This window comes from Ranitomeya variabilis, chromosome 2 (assembly GCF_051348905.1).
Source record: "Ranitomeya variabilis isolate aRanVar5 chromosome 2, aRanVar5.hap1, whole genome shotgun sequence".
NCBI lineage: Eukaryota > Metazoa > Chordata > Amphibia > Anura > Dendrobatidae > Ranitomeya > Ranitomeya variabilis.
Genome location: NC_135233.1, coordinates 325,463,807 through 325,482,626, shown reverse-complemented (window position 1 = coordinate 325,482,626; position 18,820 = coordinate 325,463,807). Strand labels below are relative to the sequence as shown.

At 40.8% G+C, this 18,820-nt stretch overlaps 1 protein-coding gene across 5 annotated transcripts in view; it reads right to left on the bottom strand.

Moving 5' to 3' along the window:
* Positions 1 to 10,966: 10,966 nt before the first annotated feature.
* Positions 10,967 to 18,820, bottom strand: part of FGF13 (fibroblast growth factor 13) — a 507,578-nt gene continuing 499,724 nt past the window's right edge. For all 5 annotated transcript variants that reach the window (XM_077285266.1, XM_077285263.1, XM_077285267.1 and 2 more), the window contains 2 exons: positions 13,852 to 14,050; positions 10,967 to 12,583 (listed from right to left, as the gene is read on the bottom strand). In XM_077285266.1, the coding sequence (XP_077141381.1) occupies positions 12,447 to 12,583; positions 13,852 to 14,050 (336 nt within the window). In that variant the 3' untranslated portion in view covers positions 10,967 to 12,446. The remainder of the gene's footprint in view (positions 12,584 to 13,851; positions 14,051 to 18,820) is intronic.

Below are 18,820 nucleotides of genomic sequence, written 5' to 3'. Positions count from 1 at the left end.
GTTAGCTTCCTTAGCTCTGCTGTATTGCTAAATCTAAAAGCTCTGATTGTGTCACAAAGGCTGCACCCAGTAATCAAAGTGATACATCATTGCATTAAGCTTCTCTTTTCCTACATCAGGCTACTCTCAAATGAGCTAGCAAAGCCTGCTGACAAATTCCCTTAAAGAAAAGATGAATGGTTGGGCCAGGTTCTTAGACTCATTCCGAATACTTAAAGGGAATCTGTCACATTTGACCTATGTAAACTATTAACATTGGCATGTAGATTATAGACTACTGAAAACAGCCCTACCTGTGTGTCTCATTCTAGATGCCTTATTGCTGATAAGTCATCTTCTACTACTTTATGTAAATGAGCTCTTCCAGCCTATGGGGAGGATGCTGCTCGGAAGATAACTCTGCCTCCAAAGCTTATTTACAAGATGGAGAAGTTACTAGTGTGATGTATAATGGCCACACTCAGCGTTCCTGATCTCACGGCAGAGCTGTGTGTGATTATACCTGACACATCTGCAGGTTCCTCTCAGCTTCATCTTCCATCTCACAGGCAGACAGGGTTACAACATTGTAATACAGTAGAGCTCAGGGAGCTGTAAAAATGTGTTTGCAAGAGGGCAAATTTAATTTCTTCAGTTCTGTTTTAGTGACATGTCTCACACTTCATGTAACTCTGGAGGCAGAGTTATCTTCATAGCATGGTCCTCCTCACAGCCTGGAAGAGTTCATTTACATAAAGTGATAAAAGATGATTTCTGAACAACATGGAATCTGATATAAGGCACACAGGGATGACATTTTTCAGCAGTCAATAACTTGTGTGCCCATATTAATATTTTAGATAGTCGAAATATGGTTAACACATTCCCTTTAAATCAGTAGCAATGCAGAAGAGCTCAGTTTACACTGGAGAATGTATATGGGCCTGTACACCTCTCTGCTAATACACAAGTATAAGTTGAGTGCTTCTTCCCATTGGTTTCAGCAATCAATGAACAGATACTTTTTGTTTAGTTGCTCTTATTATGAGATTAAGTTATGAACTCCACTAAAAGCAGTGACTGATATGATGACTCTAACCCATGTCAAGTGCTATTAAGTCGATTGTAAAGTGTCCCTCATGTCTCTAGATACATCGATTTGTCACACAAGAGGTTGGTACACAAAATAATAATGCTGGGTCTGGGGGAAAATGTGTGTAAATGGGTAAGTAACTGGCTTAGTGATAGAAAGCAGAGGGTGGTTATAAATGCTATATTCTCTATCTGGGTCTCTGTGACCAGTGGGGTACCGCAGGGGCGGTGTTGGGACTTATTCTCTTCAACATATTTATTAACGTTCTGGTAGAAGGTTTACACAGTAAAATATCGATAATTGCAGATGATACATAGTAACATACTGTACATAGTAACATAGTTAATATCCGAGGATCTGTTTATACCAAGAAAGTTGACGGTCACTAGGGGGCATGCTCTGCGTCTCGAGGAGAGAAGGTTTTTTCCACCAACATAGAAGAGGATTCTTTACTGTTAGTTCAGTGAGAATCTGGAATTCCTTGCCTGAGGAGATGGTGATGGTGAACTCAGTCGAGGGGTTCAAGAGAGGCCTGGATGTCTTCCTGGAGCATAACAATATTGTATCTTACAGTTATTAGGTTCTTTAGAAAGACGTAGATCTGGGGATATATTCTGACGGAATATAGGCTGAACTGGATGGACAAATGTCTTCTTTTTTTTTTTTAATTTAGTGTCAACCAAAGTCAAAAGTACAAGTATTCAGTGAAAGTCAGTAGGTTAAATGGTTAAACAATCAACAGAACTTTTCCAACTTTTTATGACATGGGGGAGGAAAAGGGGGAGGGGGTTAGGGAGGGAGGGAGGAGGTAGAAAAGAGGAAGGGATGGAATAAGGGGGAGGAAGAAGGGAAAAAGCAGGAAACAACAACAACTTTCTGGTTTCAGAGAGCAATTCGGTAGTAATAGAAAGAACAAAGGTTACAATCCAAACAGTGTACAAAGAAATGCCAAGAAAAAAGTCTTACTATAACTAACGTCCCTATTGGTACACAGAAAGAGATTACATCAGGTAATAGGTCAAGGGTTAGGGAGGCTTGAATGTTTGCAATTCTCTCCAAGGAGACCATCTTTTAACAAATAGATCATGGTTGCCTGTCTCCCAACTTGAGAGCTCTTCGAGACGAGAGATTTGATTGACTCATCTTTCCAATGGAGAGTAATTAAATACGTTGCAGCACAGACCATCAGAGGGAGGAGACAATGTTTCTTGGGTCTGAAATTTTTGGATGGGCAAGAAAGTAAAACTTCCGTTGCTTGGAGGTTAGATTTAGTTATTTGTAGTTTCTGGAGAGTGTTATTTATATATTTCCAATATTGTTTTAATTTTATGCAATCCCAGAAAATGTGTGTGTGGTGCCCTAGAGAATTATGGCATCTCCAACAAGAGTTTGAATCCGTGAGTCCCAAATGGTGCAATTTGGCAGTGAGGACCAAAGCCCATATGGGTCTCAAAAGTCGGGGTCGAGAAGGAATGGGATTGTGCATATGGGAGCCATTATTGAGGGAAAGGTGTCTGTGGGGAGATCGTTATTCACTAGGCTTTTAGTTCGAAGTGTTGTTAAGGTCACCTCATCTAATCTAAGATGAGAAGGGGGTCTAGCTAGCGACCAAAGGTAGTGTATACCTTCGGGACCTAGTAATGCTAAATCAATGTTGCTTAGATCACCTTTCTCAAACCCGGACAATATTTTTAGCCATCTACTCAGATGTACTGCATTAAAATATAGAGTTAGATCTGGTACACCCAATCCGCCCGTAGAGCATGAGTGGGAAAGAAACTTGTAAGGTAGTCTCGCTGGTTTCTTATTCGAGATGAATTTCGAAATTATCGTTTTTAGATTCCTGAAAAAGAAAAAGATCTGTGGTACATTAATAGGGATCATATTAAATGTATATAGGATTATCGGCATTATATATGCTTTCAAAATATTTATGCGTCCCATCCAAGAGAGTGTAGGTAAATTATATTTCTTCGTCAGACTTTCAGCTTTTTTAAGGAGTGTGTTATAGTTAGTTTGAAAGAGATCGTTGGGGTCTCTCGTTATCATTATCCCCAGATATTTTATGGAATTTGAGGCCCAGGAAAATGGGGTGTTAAGTTGGGACCTTCGGGACCTAGTAATGCTAAATCAATGTTGCTTAGATCACCTTTCTCAAACCCGGACAATATTTTTAGCCATCTACTCAGATGTACTGCATTAAAATATAGAGTTAGATCTGGTACACCCAATCCGCCCGAAGAGCATGAGTGGGAAAGAAACTTGTAAGGTAGTCTCGCTGGTTTCTTATTCGAGATGAATTTCGAAATTATCGTTTTTAGATTCCTGAAAAAGAAAAAGATCTGTGGTACATTAATAGGGATCATATTAAATGTATATAGGATTATCGGCATTATATATGCTTTCAAAATATTTATGCGTCCCATCCAAGAGAGTGTAGGTAAATTATATTTCTTCGTCAGACTTTCAGCTTTTTTAAGGAGTGTGTTATAGTTAGTTTGAAAGAGATCGTTGGGGTCTCTCGTTATCATTATCCCCAGATATTTTATGGAATTTGAGGCCCAGGAAAATGGGGTGTTAAGTTGGGAGTGTGGGAGGGAGATGTTTAATGCTTCGGATTTTAAGGTATTGATTTTAAAATTGGATAACTGCCTAAATTGCTGAAAGATGTCCAATATGGCCGGGAGTGCATGGGAGGAATTAGTGGTCAAAAAGAGTAGGTCATCAGCGAATGCTAGCGTTTTAATTCTATGGGGCCTACTTTCAAAGCTATTATTGATGTTTCCAGCCTGATTTTCTGTAATAGTGTTTCAATGACCAAGATGAACAGAGAAGGGGACAGTGGGCACCCCTGTCTAGTGCCATTGTTTATGTCAAAGCTATTTGACAGGGAGCCATTTATTCTCACTCTGGCCGTAGGCTGGGAGTAGAGGGAAAAACAGCCTGGACAAACCGGGGAGGAAAGCCAAACTTGATCATAACCTGTTCCATGTATCTCCAACTTACCCTATCGAAGGCTTTTTCAGCATCTGTAGATAAGAGGGTCAAAGGAATCCCTCTGTTCCTAGCAAATGTGGTAGATTGGATGATTTTGACTGAGTTATCCCTACCCTCCCTTCCCTTCACAAACCCAGCCTGGTCAGGATAGATAAGTTTGGGTAAAATGGTGCTTAGTCTGTTTGCCAGAATTTTGGCCCACAGTTTTGTGTCTGTGTTGAGTAAGGATATTGGTCTGTAGCTAGTACAGGAGGTGGGGTCCTTTCCTTCTTTCGGGATAACTGATATAAAAGCCTCCAAGGATTGTTTGGGTAAGGGTTGGCCTTCGAGATATGAATTAAACAGCAATGTCAGATGAGGCAGTAAGTGTTTAAGAAATTTTTTTTAGTAGGTAATAGGCAGGCCATCTGGCCCTGGAGCTTTTCCATTTGGGATTGTTGTCAGAGTATCTGATATTTCTTTAGGGGTGATGGGCGCAATCAATGTCTGGCAATCATCTAAGGGAACCTTGGGAAGTCTAAGGGTACCGTCACACAGTGCAATTTTGATCGCTACAACGGCACGATTCGTGACGTTCCAGCGATGCATTTACGATATCGTTGTGTCTGACACGCTACTGCGATCCGGATCCCCGCTGAGAATCGTACGTCGTAGCAGATCGTTTGAAACTTTCTTTCGCCGTCTAGTGTCCCGCTGTGGCGGCATGATTGCATTGTGTGAAACAGGTTGTATACGATGTGCGCACAGTAACCAACGGTTTCTACATCGCAAATACGTCATGAAATTATCGCTCCAGCGCCGTGTATTGCAACGTGTGACCGCAGTATACGACGCTGGAGCGATACTTATACGACGCTGCAACGTCACGAATCGTGCCGTCGTAGCGATGAAAATGGCACTGTGTGACGGTACCCTAAGTGGTGTCAAAAATTCATCTATTTTTTTTAGAGGCCTCTGAGGATTCTTTTAAGTTTATGGGGTTGGGTAGATTATATAGGCCTTCATAAAAGGATCTGAACTCTTCAGCAATGTCAGCAGTGTTATGTTTAGAGGATCCATTTGCAGATTTAGTGTGATTTCTAAACCTCTTTTCGTTACGTTTCCTAAGTAGAGAAGTCATAAGTTTACTACCTCTATTACCATGGAGGTAAAACTTCAGCTTGCATCTCATGTAAATTTTTGCCGATTGTATATTTAAAAGATTTTTAAAAGATTGACGTAGTTTCACCAGCTCAATTTGGATAGTATCGCTACGGGATTTTTTGTGTATCTTCTCAAACGCTTTAATTTGGTGTAAGATTGATAAGGTTTGCTTCATTCTTTCTTTTTTAACAAAAGAACCCAAAGCAATGAGTTCCCCTCTCATAACAGCCTTATGGGCTTCCCAGACCATGGGGGGCGAAGGACCTGAGTGTGTTTTTTCCCGGAAAAAGTTCTCAAGAGCGTCTGATAGTTTGGAGATGTGTAAGCTAGAATCTAGCAAAGTCTCATTTAGAGTCCAGGATTTTGCGGTCTTAGGAAGAGATGAGATGTTCATCTCCAGAAAAATGGGGGCATGGTCTGACAATAACAAGGTATCTATTGTTGCCAAACTTATGAGATGAAGACAAGACATTTGGGTTAGAAGGTAGTCAATTCTGTGATAGGAATTGTGTGGGGGTGAATAAAAGGTATAGTCTTTGGTGGTGGGATATCAGGTCCTCCATGGATCCAATAAATTTAGAGATTGCAATGAAAGATGGAGTCTTTTCAAAGCTTTTTGAGAGATAGATGACTTTCCAGACGAAGTGTCTAGAAACCGATTAAGAGGAACATTGAAGTCTCCACCCAACACCACTATACCTTCCGCAAATAGTTTCAAGATGTTTAAAGTTTTGCATAGCCATCCTACCTGATCTGTATTAGGGGCATATAAATTACATAGAGTAATTTGGTATTGGCCAAAAGGCCTTTAATCATAACATATCTCCCATCGGAATCTATCAAGGAGTCTGCTAATTCAAAGGGGACGTTTCTTTTTATAATTATACTCACACCTCTAGAAGCCGATGAGCCTGTGCTATGATACCCATATGAGAATTAAGATCGAGACATGTCAGGGACGCTTCCGTTTTTAAAATGAGTTTCCTGTAGGAAAGCAATGTTAGATTTTTTAGAATTTAAAAGTCTCAGAATTTGACCTCTTTTATTAGGGGAACGTAAACCTTTAACGTTAAATGAAGAAACCACTAAAGTGGCGGATGGACTAATCTATATATATAATTGTCTAAGGGTTTTTCTGTCTGTCTGTCTGTCCTGGAAATCCCGCGTCTCTGATTGGTCGAGGCCGCCAGGCCTCGACCAATCAGCGACGGGCACAGCATGGCGACGATGATGTCATAAAGGTTGCCTCGACCAATCAGCGACGGGCACAGTCTGCCGCAAATTCGCCTCGACCAATCAGCGACAGGCACAGTATCGACGTAGATGTCATAATGGTTGCCATGGCGACGATGTCATAAAGGTTGCCTCGACCACTCAGCGACGGGCACAGTCTGCCGCGAATTCTGGAATCATCATTGTCCATATACTACGGGCACATGCATATTCTAGAATACCCGATGCGTTAGAATCGGGCCACAGTCTAGTATTAGTCATAACTGTAACAGTGGGCGGAAAAAGGTATCCAAGTATATGGACTGTACCAATTAAGCATCTCGGTCAACCAGAAAAACAACAAAAACAATGGGGAACAAAGGTAAATACTAACATACAAGTAAACTACCCATCCGCTGCAGAAGCGGGGGTTGGGAAAGCTTCCCATAGCAGATAGGGTGGACACATTCCAGCGCGCGAGCGGCAACTTAACATTAGAAAATCTATAACTGTTGAACATCCTAAACTGTTATACGGTTAGCACTATCTACATATTAAGAAAGGCAACCGAGGGTGGTGAAGATCTTCATCGAAGGGCTCTGTTTGATAGAGGAATGTTGTTCATGGAGGGGGTTTCTTCTTGACACTAGATTTCCCCTGTCTGGGCAATGCGACCCTTTTTACTGGAGTCCATTTTCCCTGGTCTCCTTCAATAGCTTTCATCAGAGGGGGAGAGCGTGGGTCCATATCCAGGGGAAGCCAAGACGGGATCTCCATTTCGGTCAAGTTAAATGTATCCCAGACTCCGGGGAGATCTTCTGGGCACCTAACGACCACTTGTTTGCCCCCACCATGTATAGCTAAGCCAATAGGAAAGAGCCACTTGTAAAGAATTTTGTTTGAGCGTAAAGTATCTAGTAGTGGTTTTAGGATTCTGCGTTTCATCAGGGTCGACGGAGCAAGGTCTTGGTAAAGTTGAATAAGAGAATTTTCATATGTGAGTGATTTGTTATCTCTGGAGGCCGCCAGAATGGCTGAGGTGTCTAGGTAGCTCAGTAAACCGCAGATAACATCTCTCGGCGGGTCTGTAGATTTTGGCTTGGGCCTGAGCGATCTGTGGACTCTTTCAATGATGATCTGATCACTCCTATCCTTTGGCAGGAGCAGAGTGAATATCTCTCTGGTAGCTTTTTCAAGAATCTCCAAAGAGACACTCTCAGGCAGACCCTTGATTCTGATGTTCTTCCTACGGCTCCGGTTCTCCTGGTCCTCCAAAGCAAGCGAGGCATTATTTTGTTGCATTCTGTGATAGTCCAAGTGATCTTTCATATTGTTTGAATGGTTGATAAGCGAAGCCTGCGAAGCTTCCAAAGATTCAATTCTGTTGTCGATGTGTAAGAGGTCAGCTCTCATGCCTGCTATTTCAGCAATTAGAGGCTTCATTGCTTGAGCCAGAGATTTTTTAAGAAAGGATCTGGATAGTTTTCCCGAATCAGCTTGAGGAAAGTCGCTGCCTGAGGCTTCATCACTTGGATCTGTTTCCTCAGCCGAGTCATCAGTTGCAATGCTTGAGTGAGGGTTTTTTGGAGTAGCTCAAGTTGTTGCCTTATGTTTAAGAAATTTCTCCATTTCCCCTTGCTTGCCTTGAAAAAGGGCAGGTACTAGGCTCTTGGAGCGTTCCTTTCCTGTCTTTACCATTATAAATTTATGAGATATAGGATGTATGCTCTTTATATCGCCACTCGCGCCTAGGAATATGATTTATGATAGCATATTTATGACGTGTGTCTCTATCTGGAATCCGTAATGGTAGACCATTATATAGAGGTATTCAAGTAAATTCATACAAAATGAAAGATGCACAGGGGCTGTTTATGATATTGAAGTTCAAATAACTCTTCAGTAGCTGGAAGCAGTTTGCAGTCCAAGACAAGCAGCGTCCGCCCTTTATATTTTCTAATGCTGTCTCAGGCGGCAGAGGGGTAAATCAAGAGAAGGAGGGCTGCTCTTTACTGTGAGATGCTCTCAGCTTCTCTCGCTGTCTCAGGGACTCGAGCTGGGGGAGAAAGGAGAGAAGGAGGATGGGTTTCTCTCCCGTACAGCTTCGAAGCACAGTGTATGACTGCAAGATGGCGGCGGCCAAGTGTGGACACCGAGCTGGGCGGGGCTTCGCCCGCCGCTTGCTTACCGCTCTGTTTCTCCTCATCCGTCGGGGAACACAGGAGCCTTTGTCTGTGTCATCTGATGCCTGCTAGTTCTCAGACCTCCACCTTCCAGGTGCCGCAGGCAGGTACCGTATGTTGCGGGTCACCCACCAGATGTCTCCGCCCGGCCGTCACGTGGCACCTCGGTCTCCCTCACCGCTCTCCCGGGTCACCGCTGAGTAACAACCGGCAGCCAGCCAGGTCAGGGGGGGAGGGAGGGGGAAGATGGGCCTCCGGAATCTCGGGTCCAACCCGCGAGCTCACCAGGCCCCCACTTATGCCAGCGTCTCAGTGTCTTTGCCTCCCAGGCAGTTGTAAAGCTTCCGGGAATACTGCAGGGGAACGATGTTATCTAAAAACTCCTCTGGAAGGCAGTATATTGATAAATTTGCCAATAAAACCTTGTTTAGAGGCAATAAAATGTGGCTGGGAGTGGGAGCTCTTGCAGAGCACGTCCGATCTCGTTCTGTCCCAGGCCACGCCCCCCGGACAAATGTCTTTTTTCGGCCTTGCTAACTATGTTACTATGATTGTTTGGCCAATAACTATCTTTCCAATGTCCCCCAAATGGAGGAAGGCTCAGTTTTGCTGATGCTCCATTGTTTTCTATAAGAGAGTAGTTGACAGACTCCTCTGGTAGGGGGTTATTTCCTGGAGCACTATAGGATTTGATATGCCATATCTTTCTCCACCTCAACAGGTTATGACCATCATACATATTAGGGCAGGTGCAGACAGACATAGACTCTCTAATTCAACAGAAACGGGCCAATTATGCAAATGACACTCTGTAAAACTCTGACCAGAGTGTGAGCAAAGTGTGATCTGATTCTCTCAGATGAGGAGAAGATGGAGAAAAAAAATTCTCCATCTTCCCCACTCTGTGAAAATTGGACTCCACACAGATGTCATCTCAGAGCAGTTCGATGGTATCCACGCACTCACTGACTTACATGGCCGAGTGCGATCCCAATTTCGTTTCAAACTCAGGCATAGAATGATTTTTTCCTCCAACAAACTTTGTCGGAGGAAAAAAATCGGACTTGTGCATGACTCCATAACATAACATTGGTCCTAGTGCCAACTGATGTTTTGTCAGACCACACTCTGACAGCAAATATGTTCACCCACACTTGCCCTTAGACTGATAGTGATGGTTGTTTATAGTTCAACTAGATGGAGGCCTGATACTATCGCATCGGGAGGGCGGTAATGTCATGATGGGGGCAGGCTTTGCAGCATTGAGAATCTCTCTCCTCCATGTGCTCACCCACCTATCCACGCTCTTTCCCCATGTGCTGACTTCTCTCGTCTGTGCTCTCTTCTTTGACCTGTCTACCCCATGTGCTATGCCCCTTGTCTGCGGTCTTTCTCCTTCCTGTGCTATGTTCTCCCCTCATGTGCTGTCCCATTTGAGCTGTCTCCCCTTGTGCTCTGTCTCTCTCACCTATGTGCGCTTTCTCGCTCCTCCATCTGTTGTCTTCTCTCATGTCATCTCTTCTTTGACCTGTGTAACCCATGTGCTCTCCCCCTTGCCTGCTCTCTCTCTCTCCACCTGCGGAGGTCACATTAAAACTGCACATGCGCTCCTCCTGTACAAAGATGGCGGCGGTCAGTGAATCATTCGTCTGATCCCAGTAGCGGCGTGTTTGCAACAGTGTTCCGCTGGTGGTACCGTGCAAGAGGCTGCATATGGCGTATGCAGTGTGTGTGTGGTACATACAGCATATACAGTGTGTTTGTGTTTGTGTGTGGTGCATACGGCATATACAGTATGTGTGTGTGTGGTGCGATGGTGTTCCGCTGGTGGTACCACGCAAGAGGCTGGTACCACCAGCAGTTTCCATATTAAGACACCCATCACTTGGGTGTCCCAATATGGCGGTCGGTGAACTTCCTCCGCTTAGAATTCTGGAATCCGGACACATCTGGACGGAACAGGATGTGAAGACATTACAAGGTAAGTATATATTAAGATATTTCCTGTACCAGTTAAGACTTGTATTGTTTAAGATTATTGTACTTGTTTTTATTATGCATACCCCTCCTCACTTGTAAAGCGCCATGGAATAAATGGCGCTATAACAATAAATAATAATAATAATAATATTTATAGAGGCTATAGCTTATAATAGGACACAAACTAATAAATCTCAGTAACTACATCATTCTATTTTGCCTCTTTTATAATAGAAATTCAATGAAAAAAATCCATTATGCATTTCTTTCTAACAAGGATGCAACTGATTAAATAAATATTCACCCAATTGTCTTCAATATCTGCACTTAATTACTCTTTCTGAGAAAAGCGAGCAACAAAGAATAAGCCGCACACACATTTAGATGAAGGAAACATATTTATTTTACAAGTGCACAATCTGCTTCAACGTAAACAGGGTCCTAGTAAAAAGAAAATACATGATACCATTCAACGTCAAAGAAAAGATCATGACGGAACATGTAAACAGTTATAATGCATAGCCTGCTTCAATTTAGAGTTTTAGATTCATTTTGGGATTTTAGATTGAAAACAAAAGAAACAAACAGAAAAAAAAAATATATATATTAGAAATAATAACTGAGATAATGAATTCAGTGCATTTTTGTGTATACAACAAATCAATCATGTGTCCAAAACTAGAAACATCATATCCATGTTATAACATTTCTGGAGAGAAAGAAATAAAACTGAACGTTATCTAATGCACAAAATCAAACATGTCATGCACCTTGACTCCAATCCTTCTTCTGTCCATGCAATGGATTTGATTACCTATATGGAAAACATATATCTTCAACATTTCGATTAAATAGCAGGCAAAGATACCTGTTGTCTAGACACAGCCTGATTCAAAATGTCTCCTTATCTATGATACTTACATATGCCATATGTTGAGGGGAAGAAAGAAAAAAACAATAGACGGACATTTACAAATAAGACATTTCTTATAAAAATCATCAGCTTAATTCCACAGGTCTTTTTCATTAGAAAAGAAGCCACAACATTTATATAACATCATACACAAAAAAATGGAATTAAGAGAAAATTACATAGGTTGGATGGTTGGATTCAACGAGAGATTCCACTGCCTGGGTTTGACAATACGTTTTTTGGGTCTACATAAATGGAGTTACACTATAACCAGGGAGCTACAAAGATACTGTATATAAAAATGATTTAGCATTAGTTACAGGAACACTGTTTACTTGAGCCTGAGGGGGTCACCTCAGAGTTGACCTGATTTTGGCAATGTAGGCCCAGCTTTTGAGGCGTCGGACCAGTTCGGGAAGCTGTGTTCAAAAATCAAAGTGTTGCACTTCTCCAAATGAATACATGTAATTAAGCTAATATATAAAACTGTAAGCCGATAAACAACAAGTTTTAGGTTTTTTTTATGCTTGCCCTCTATAAAACATATAAGCATTAAAATTTTCTTTAAAGAGCAAAAGTGGTCTGTTATTCTTGTTTGGAAAGCAAAATTCTTATTAGAATTCAGTTCTTTGCTGTGTTTCTCTTTCCACAAAAGCATATGTGATATAACCAGAGAGCAGCGTATGTCCTCTCATCGGCTTATTCCACTCTATGTTTTGCTGGCTATCCCGATGCCTTCAGAGATGCAAAAAACACATTCTAAAATGATGGAATCCATTGAAAACCAGGAGCTCTAATGGTTGACGTGAGTGACCTATGCAAGTTCAGTGCTTGTCCTGAAAAAATTGGATATTTGGATGAAAGACTGCTAGTAAGAATTGAACAGCATCCAGAGGTAAGGTTCCATTCCTGTGTGTACCGTAGCCTTTATCTCGCCTGCAGCTGGCTACGTTGATTCATTCTGACTCATAGATTTACCACCATTTAGTACTCCTGAAACGCTTCTACTTTTGGTTGGTGTGCCGCTTCCGGATCTGGAAAACTCTGTGAGATCATGGAGTGAAGGTTCTTTGTACATGGCCACTGAAATAAAAGAAAATATAATTTGTTTTGTTTTTTTTCAAAAGAACCAATTACATTCAAAGTTCAATGATAATCAAAATGTGATTATGAAACAGATGCTGTATATAACGCCAGGTGAAATGATTGCAGTCATTTTCTTGTTTTGTCTTCATGTTCTAAATGATGTCCTTCGGTCTGAATCTGCCTTCAACTCTTTCTTAGAACTATCATAGTCACAGAAAGTAATAAAGATTCATGACCTAGACTTGAAATCACCATCTAAAAACGGGACAAGTCAAAAAGGCACAATCCTGGTAAAATGCTTATCCTACGCAAAATCACCTCAAAAATAAATCAGACAAAACACCAGGTTGCACCAGGACAAATGCTAGTCTATGGGGTCATGTAGATGTCCGATTTTTTCCTATTTGAGGTAACAATTGCTCCATGCCTGAGTTTGACCCGATATTCAGGTCCCACTTGGCCATGCAGGTTAATGAGTGAGTGGTAAATATTAGACTTCAGTTGGATGACATCTGAGTGAAGTCCAACTTCCTCGACCTCACAGAACGGAAAATCTGATTATACTTTGATCACACTGTGATTTAACTCTGATCAGTGTGGGATTAGCATAATCTTCCTGATTCCCTTGGATGAGAGAACGTACTGTTGTGTGACCCTAGCTTCAGGATAGATCATCGATAACAGATCAGACAGCCACCACTCCTACCTACAAGTTGAGCAGTGGACCAGAAATTCTACACTTTTATGCAATTGTTTAGTGGCCATGAATGATACTACAAGATTTCTGATATACAACTGAATGCAGTAGCATTCACAGTCTATACACAATTTACGGAAGTGTTGCAGAATCTGAGCCAAGGTCATCAATTTAAGGTCCCAGAAAACCCCTTTATTGAAGCTTATCATATAATCCATTTAGTGCATTCCTTAAAAAAGTCACATCCATTATAGAAAAGCTATAACAATAACTTATGATCAATCTTCTTTGGTACTTATATCCAACTGATATTATTGACTATGTTCCCATATTTTTAGCATTTATTGCTTCATTTTTTGAGTATCAAGGCCAAGGGACAAATGATGTAGCCATCTTATCGCTAGGTTTCATAAACGGTTTCATATATATATACATATTGGGGTTGGGTGGGTATATTTTTTAATATAAAAATGTATTTCTTAGAAACTATACTGTGTTTTATTTGTATACATAAAATGAAATTAAAAAAATAAAGAAAACAATAAAAACATATACACTTTTATTTTACCTTTTAGAGGTTTTGGCAGAAAGTGTGCTGCAGGCTTGTTTTTCTTTACATGGTTTCCTTTCATAACTTCACCCTCTTTGTTGAGACCCAAAAACCAACTCCTTCCTGATTGCTGCTGTCTGTAGATCATTGAAGAGTACGTCACGTAATAATTTTCAAAAACTGATTCTTTAAATTTGCATTCAGGTGTAAAATGTTCCTGTAAAGAAAAGATATATCATGAATAATTCAATCAGCAAAGTATAATGAGGCATCATACACGCTTAAAATAGATATTATAAGGACTGTGAAACTATTTTTACATGAAAAATAATTGCAAAGGAATATTAAATAAGAGACATGTTACATTATTAATCTGTAAAAGATCATTCACAGTATTGGACTTTTCATTGTTCTTCCATGGTAGGGCTGAAATTAATATCACACAGAACTAAATTAAAGGAGGGAAAAAATGGGCATTTGCCGCGGAACTTCCACCAGTATAAGGTGTTCATACAGCTTTTAGTGTTTGAGTTTTCAAGTTTAGGTAGTTAAATAGGCTATTTATATTTTTTTTATTACTATATAAGCTAAAAGGCAGGTAAATGCCTGTTCTACCTGGCGCCAGCACAGAGTAGTTATTGACCTTTCCTGATGACGATATTGCTTCTACATGTCAACAGAGCAGCTCTTCTTCTTCCAGGCTGCTGTGTTGATGGGGCATGAATGATTGCCGATGTCATGCTGATTAACAGCCAGCTCCCCGCAGTTAGGCAGCAGGGAGTCAGCTATCAATCAGCATGATGTCGGCAGTTACATCTCTTTAACAGAGCAGAGCAGGAAAGAAGCAGCTGCTCTATAGATGTGATATCAACAGACATCGCTGAAGCACTGGTAGGAGCGGCCTAAGACAGTTCTGTATTGACAGAGATCAGCGCCGGACACTGCAGGACTTTTTTACTATGAGCCTAAGGACTAACAGGTAGTTAGCAACTACTTGCCAGTTAGTTCTTATGCCGTTGTGAAAAATGTATAGTTCTGGATAGTCACTTTAAGCTTAAGTGACAGCAATATATATTGACCAATACTTATATCTAGATACATAGTTATTAAGGTTGAAGGAAGACTTTAAGTCCATCTAGTTCAACCCATAGCCTAATCTAACATGCCCTAACATGTTGATCCAGAGGAAGGCAAAAAAAAACCATGTGGCAAAGAGTAAGCTCCACATTGGGGAAAAAAATTCCTTCCCGACTCCACATACGGCAATCAGACGAGTTCCCTGGATCAACGCCCTATCAAGGAATCTAACATATATACCCTGTAACATTATACTTTTCCAGAAAGGCATCCAGTCCCCTCTTAAATTTAAGTAACGAATCACTCATTACAACATCATACGGCAGAGAGTTCCATAGTCTCACTGCTCTTACAGTAAAGAATCCGCGTCTGTTATTATGCTTAAACCTAGAGTAAAGAAAATGGATAAATAACATAATATGCCAAAAAAAGGTTTCCTCTAAAATTGGAGAATTAAACGACTCTAAAAAACACCAGGTGTCCTAAAATCGTGCTCGTTTGGATCTGCAGATAATTTTCCGATGTTAAAGTCCAACATAATTTATTAACACATTATAAGTCACCATTATTGGGTAAGAGACCCGCTCTAATTTTCTGATCAGGTTCTCCACCTGATTCAGTCCTTTGATTACATGCCCGTTCTGTTCATAGAAATGGATAGTGATAAACCTATGAATTATTATAAAGCATAAATTATGTTTGGGATCTTAGTAAAAATAGATCCAATAAATTAAATGTTGTACTTTTATTGGTAGTCACAAGTGACAGTGGCAGCAAAAACAACAATATATGCCTGGAGGCAACTTCTCTTCTTGGACCAACTTTTCCTGGCTTTAGTTCTACAGTCTCTCTTGATTTGGACATCATAAATTTTTTTTAGAACAACAGATATGGTAATAATGTTAGTAGTTCCTAAAGCGGTGGGAATGAAAATCAGGGATTAGAAAGGTCTTGTCCTTTTCAGAAAATGTAAGCACATTTGTGCAGCAGAGTTGTCACATTTGTATTTTCACTGAGTTATTATAAAGGTACCTTCACACTAAACGATATCGCTAGCGATCCGTGACGTTGCAGCGTCCTGGATAGCGATATCGTTGTGTTTGACACGCAGCAGCGATCAGGATACTGCTGTGATATCGCTGGTCATTGAACAAAGTTCAGAACTTTATTTGGTCGTCAGACCGGCGTGTATCGTCGTGTTTGACACCAAAAGCAACGATACCAGCGATGTTTTACACTGGTAACCAGGGTAAACATCGGGTTACTAAGCGCAGGGCCGCGCTTAGTAACCCGATGTTTACCCTGGTTACCAGTGTAAAATGTAAAAAAAAAAAACAGTACATACTCACCTTCGCGTCCCCCGGCGTCCGCTTCCCACACTGACTGAGCGCCGTAAAGTGAAAGTGAAAGCACAGCACAGCGGTGACGTCACCACTCTGCTGTTAGGGCCGGCGCTCAGTCAGTGCAGGAAGCGGACGCCGGGGGACGCGAATGTAAGTATGTAGTGTTTACTTTTTTTACATTTTACGCTGGTAACCAGGGTAAACATCGGGTTACTAAGCGCGGCCCTGCGCTTAGTAACCCGATGTTTACCCTGGTTACCCGGGGACCTCGGCATTGTTGGTCGCTGGAGAGCGGTCTGTGTGACAGCTCTCCAGCGATCAAACAGCGACACTGCAGCGATCGGCATCGTTGTCGCTATCGCTGCAGCGTCGCTTAATGTGAAGGTACCTTTAGGCTTGAAGTGGTCACCTTGCCTTATGATATTAATCACCCAAAGGATGGGGCTTTAATGTTAAATTGGTGGTGTTTTGAAACCTGGCACCACCACTGATCAACTGCTATTAGCTCCTCTGACAGTCATATGTAAAAAGTTAATGGACCCCAACATCTCCGCTCCATTCAATGTGTATTGGCTGCTACCAGGTAGAGCAGGTCACCTATTCACTCCAGAAGTTGCATTTGTATAGTTTTCTTACCTGAATTCCCTAAGTCTTAGATGAGGACCACAGGTAAGGTAATCAGGAGCACCTTTACTGAGCTTTTTTTTTCCAGTCAGCTCTGTGAAAATGTGTCCACTCCTCACCACAAGTGGTGAGCAAGAGGGGTAGCTCTTATAAACCTTACTGCTGTCCGAATAATCTGCTAGACTATACAACATCAACTCAAATGTTGCCTTCAGCTACCACTATGTTGTGGGGATTGCTGAAGATACAAACAAATCTTTTCTTCTGTAACACTTTCTACACAAGTTTTGACACCACATACACTTTGGGCTCAATTTATCAAAGCTTTACACTAGTATTTTGGCATAAAAGCTTTTGAAAAGTTGCAAAATTTTTCCGCAACTCAAGGATGAGCAAAATTGTAGTGTGTCTTGGTGTTCTCACACCATTTTTGCCCAACTCCAGCAAAGTGGACAGAGCTACGATGGGGCGCCAAATGATCTCTTCTGGAAGAAAATTTGGGAGATCTTTAGCACCATCTGAAGCATATCTCCCAGATCCCTATTTTAGAATCTCTGCAACAGATGTAGCTATTATGAATAATAAGGAGAAATCAAGAGTTTTTACATATAAAAAATATATATTTTATTACATATAATATTAACAAATGTTGAGGAAGCGAGAGTTTTTCTCGCGAAACGCGCGTCGGGAAGAGTGATCGCTCCCAGGTCTGACTTCTCTGCAAAATGGGTAAATAACCTTTATATTTTGTCACTCTTTATGTGCGGTTCCTCATTGGATGTTAGGTGTGGCACTTATGGTTTATTGGATCAGCGCTGCCACTAGATCAGCGCGGTCGGTACCGTTATATTATATTTGTTGCCACACTCATTCAATATAGGACTATTTGGTGTTACTTCGTAATACGCCCACCTGGCAGTCAGCAATCGTTTGGGAATCTCAGCACATAGTCAGCCCTTTGTTTTAGCGATCACACTGCGCTATCACCAAGTTGGATCATCCTTTCTTTTTCCATATTGACATATTGTCTTTGTATTATTATAATGATGAACATTTGTTAATATTATATGTAATAAAATATATATTTTTTATACGTAAAAACTCTTGATTTCTCCTTATTATTCATGATTATTTTGAGTTCGGTATATTTATTTGGATCTATATTGCTGGTTTCTATAGATGTAGCTATTAGTGTACTTTCCATTAGTTGATCTGAGCTTTTTGAACATTGTCCTAATGTATATATTGTATGTTTGTTTTAGTTTATGTTAGTTGAGAACAATGTAATATGTAATAAAAGGTAATGAAACAGTAAAATATAATGTGAGATGGTAGCACAAAGACAGAAAATAATAATATAACCTAGAATAATATAGAATACACCTCTAATATAATACTAAATTGATTTCGGGACAACATATGTGCAGATTTTGATTTTGGCCGGACCTGAACTCAGGATCTCAATAGTGAACATGGCTCTAAAAGAGATTATTGGCAAAACATAAAAGCAAAACAATGTAGATTTGTTCATCTTTTGTATGAAGTATTAGGGGTGCTGTCTCTAGACTCATTTTGTAGCATGCATAGGACAGATGCTCAGAACAAAATCTTTAAAAGAACCCCATGTTTGCCACAATAATGATGGTCTCCTACGTGACAAAGGGAACGTTGAACCCCTCAGATTGCAGGGATGGGAGTGACTGGGTGCAATGGCTCCTCAATGATTGGCAATATATAAGTAATCGTACATACTTATGGAGTAGATTGTGAGACTCCATCAATATCAATTATTATTAATTTATAAATCTGTAAAATCAGACTCCCAGTTGTTTATAAGATCTAGTTCTCGCTCTCCCTCATATGTACTGTATTAGCTGTCAAGCAGTAGCACTGAATAAATTGCCTCTGTCTTTCCAAATGGGCAACTATAGCAGCTAGCTCAG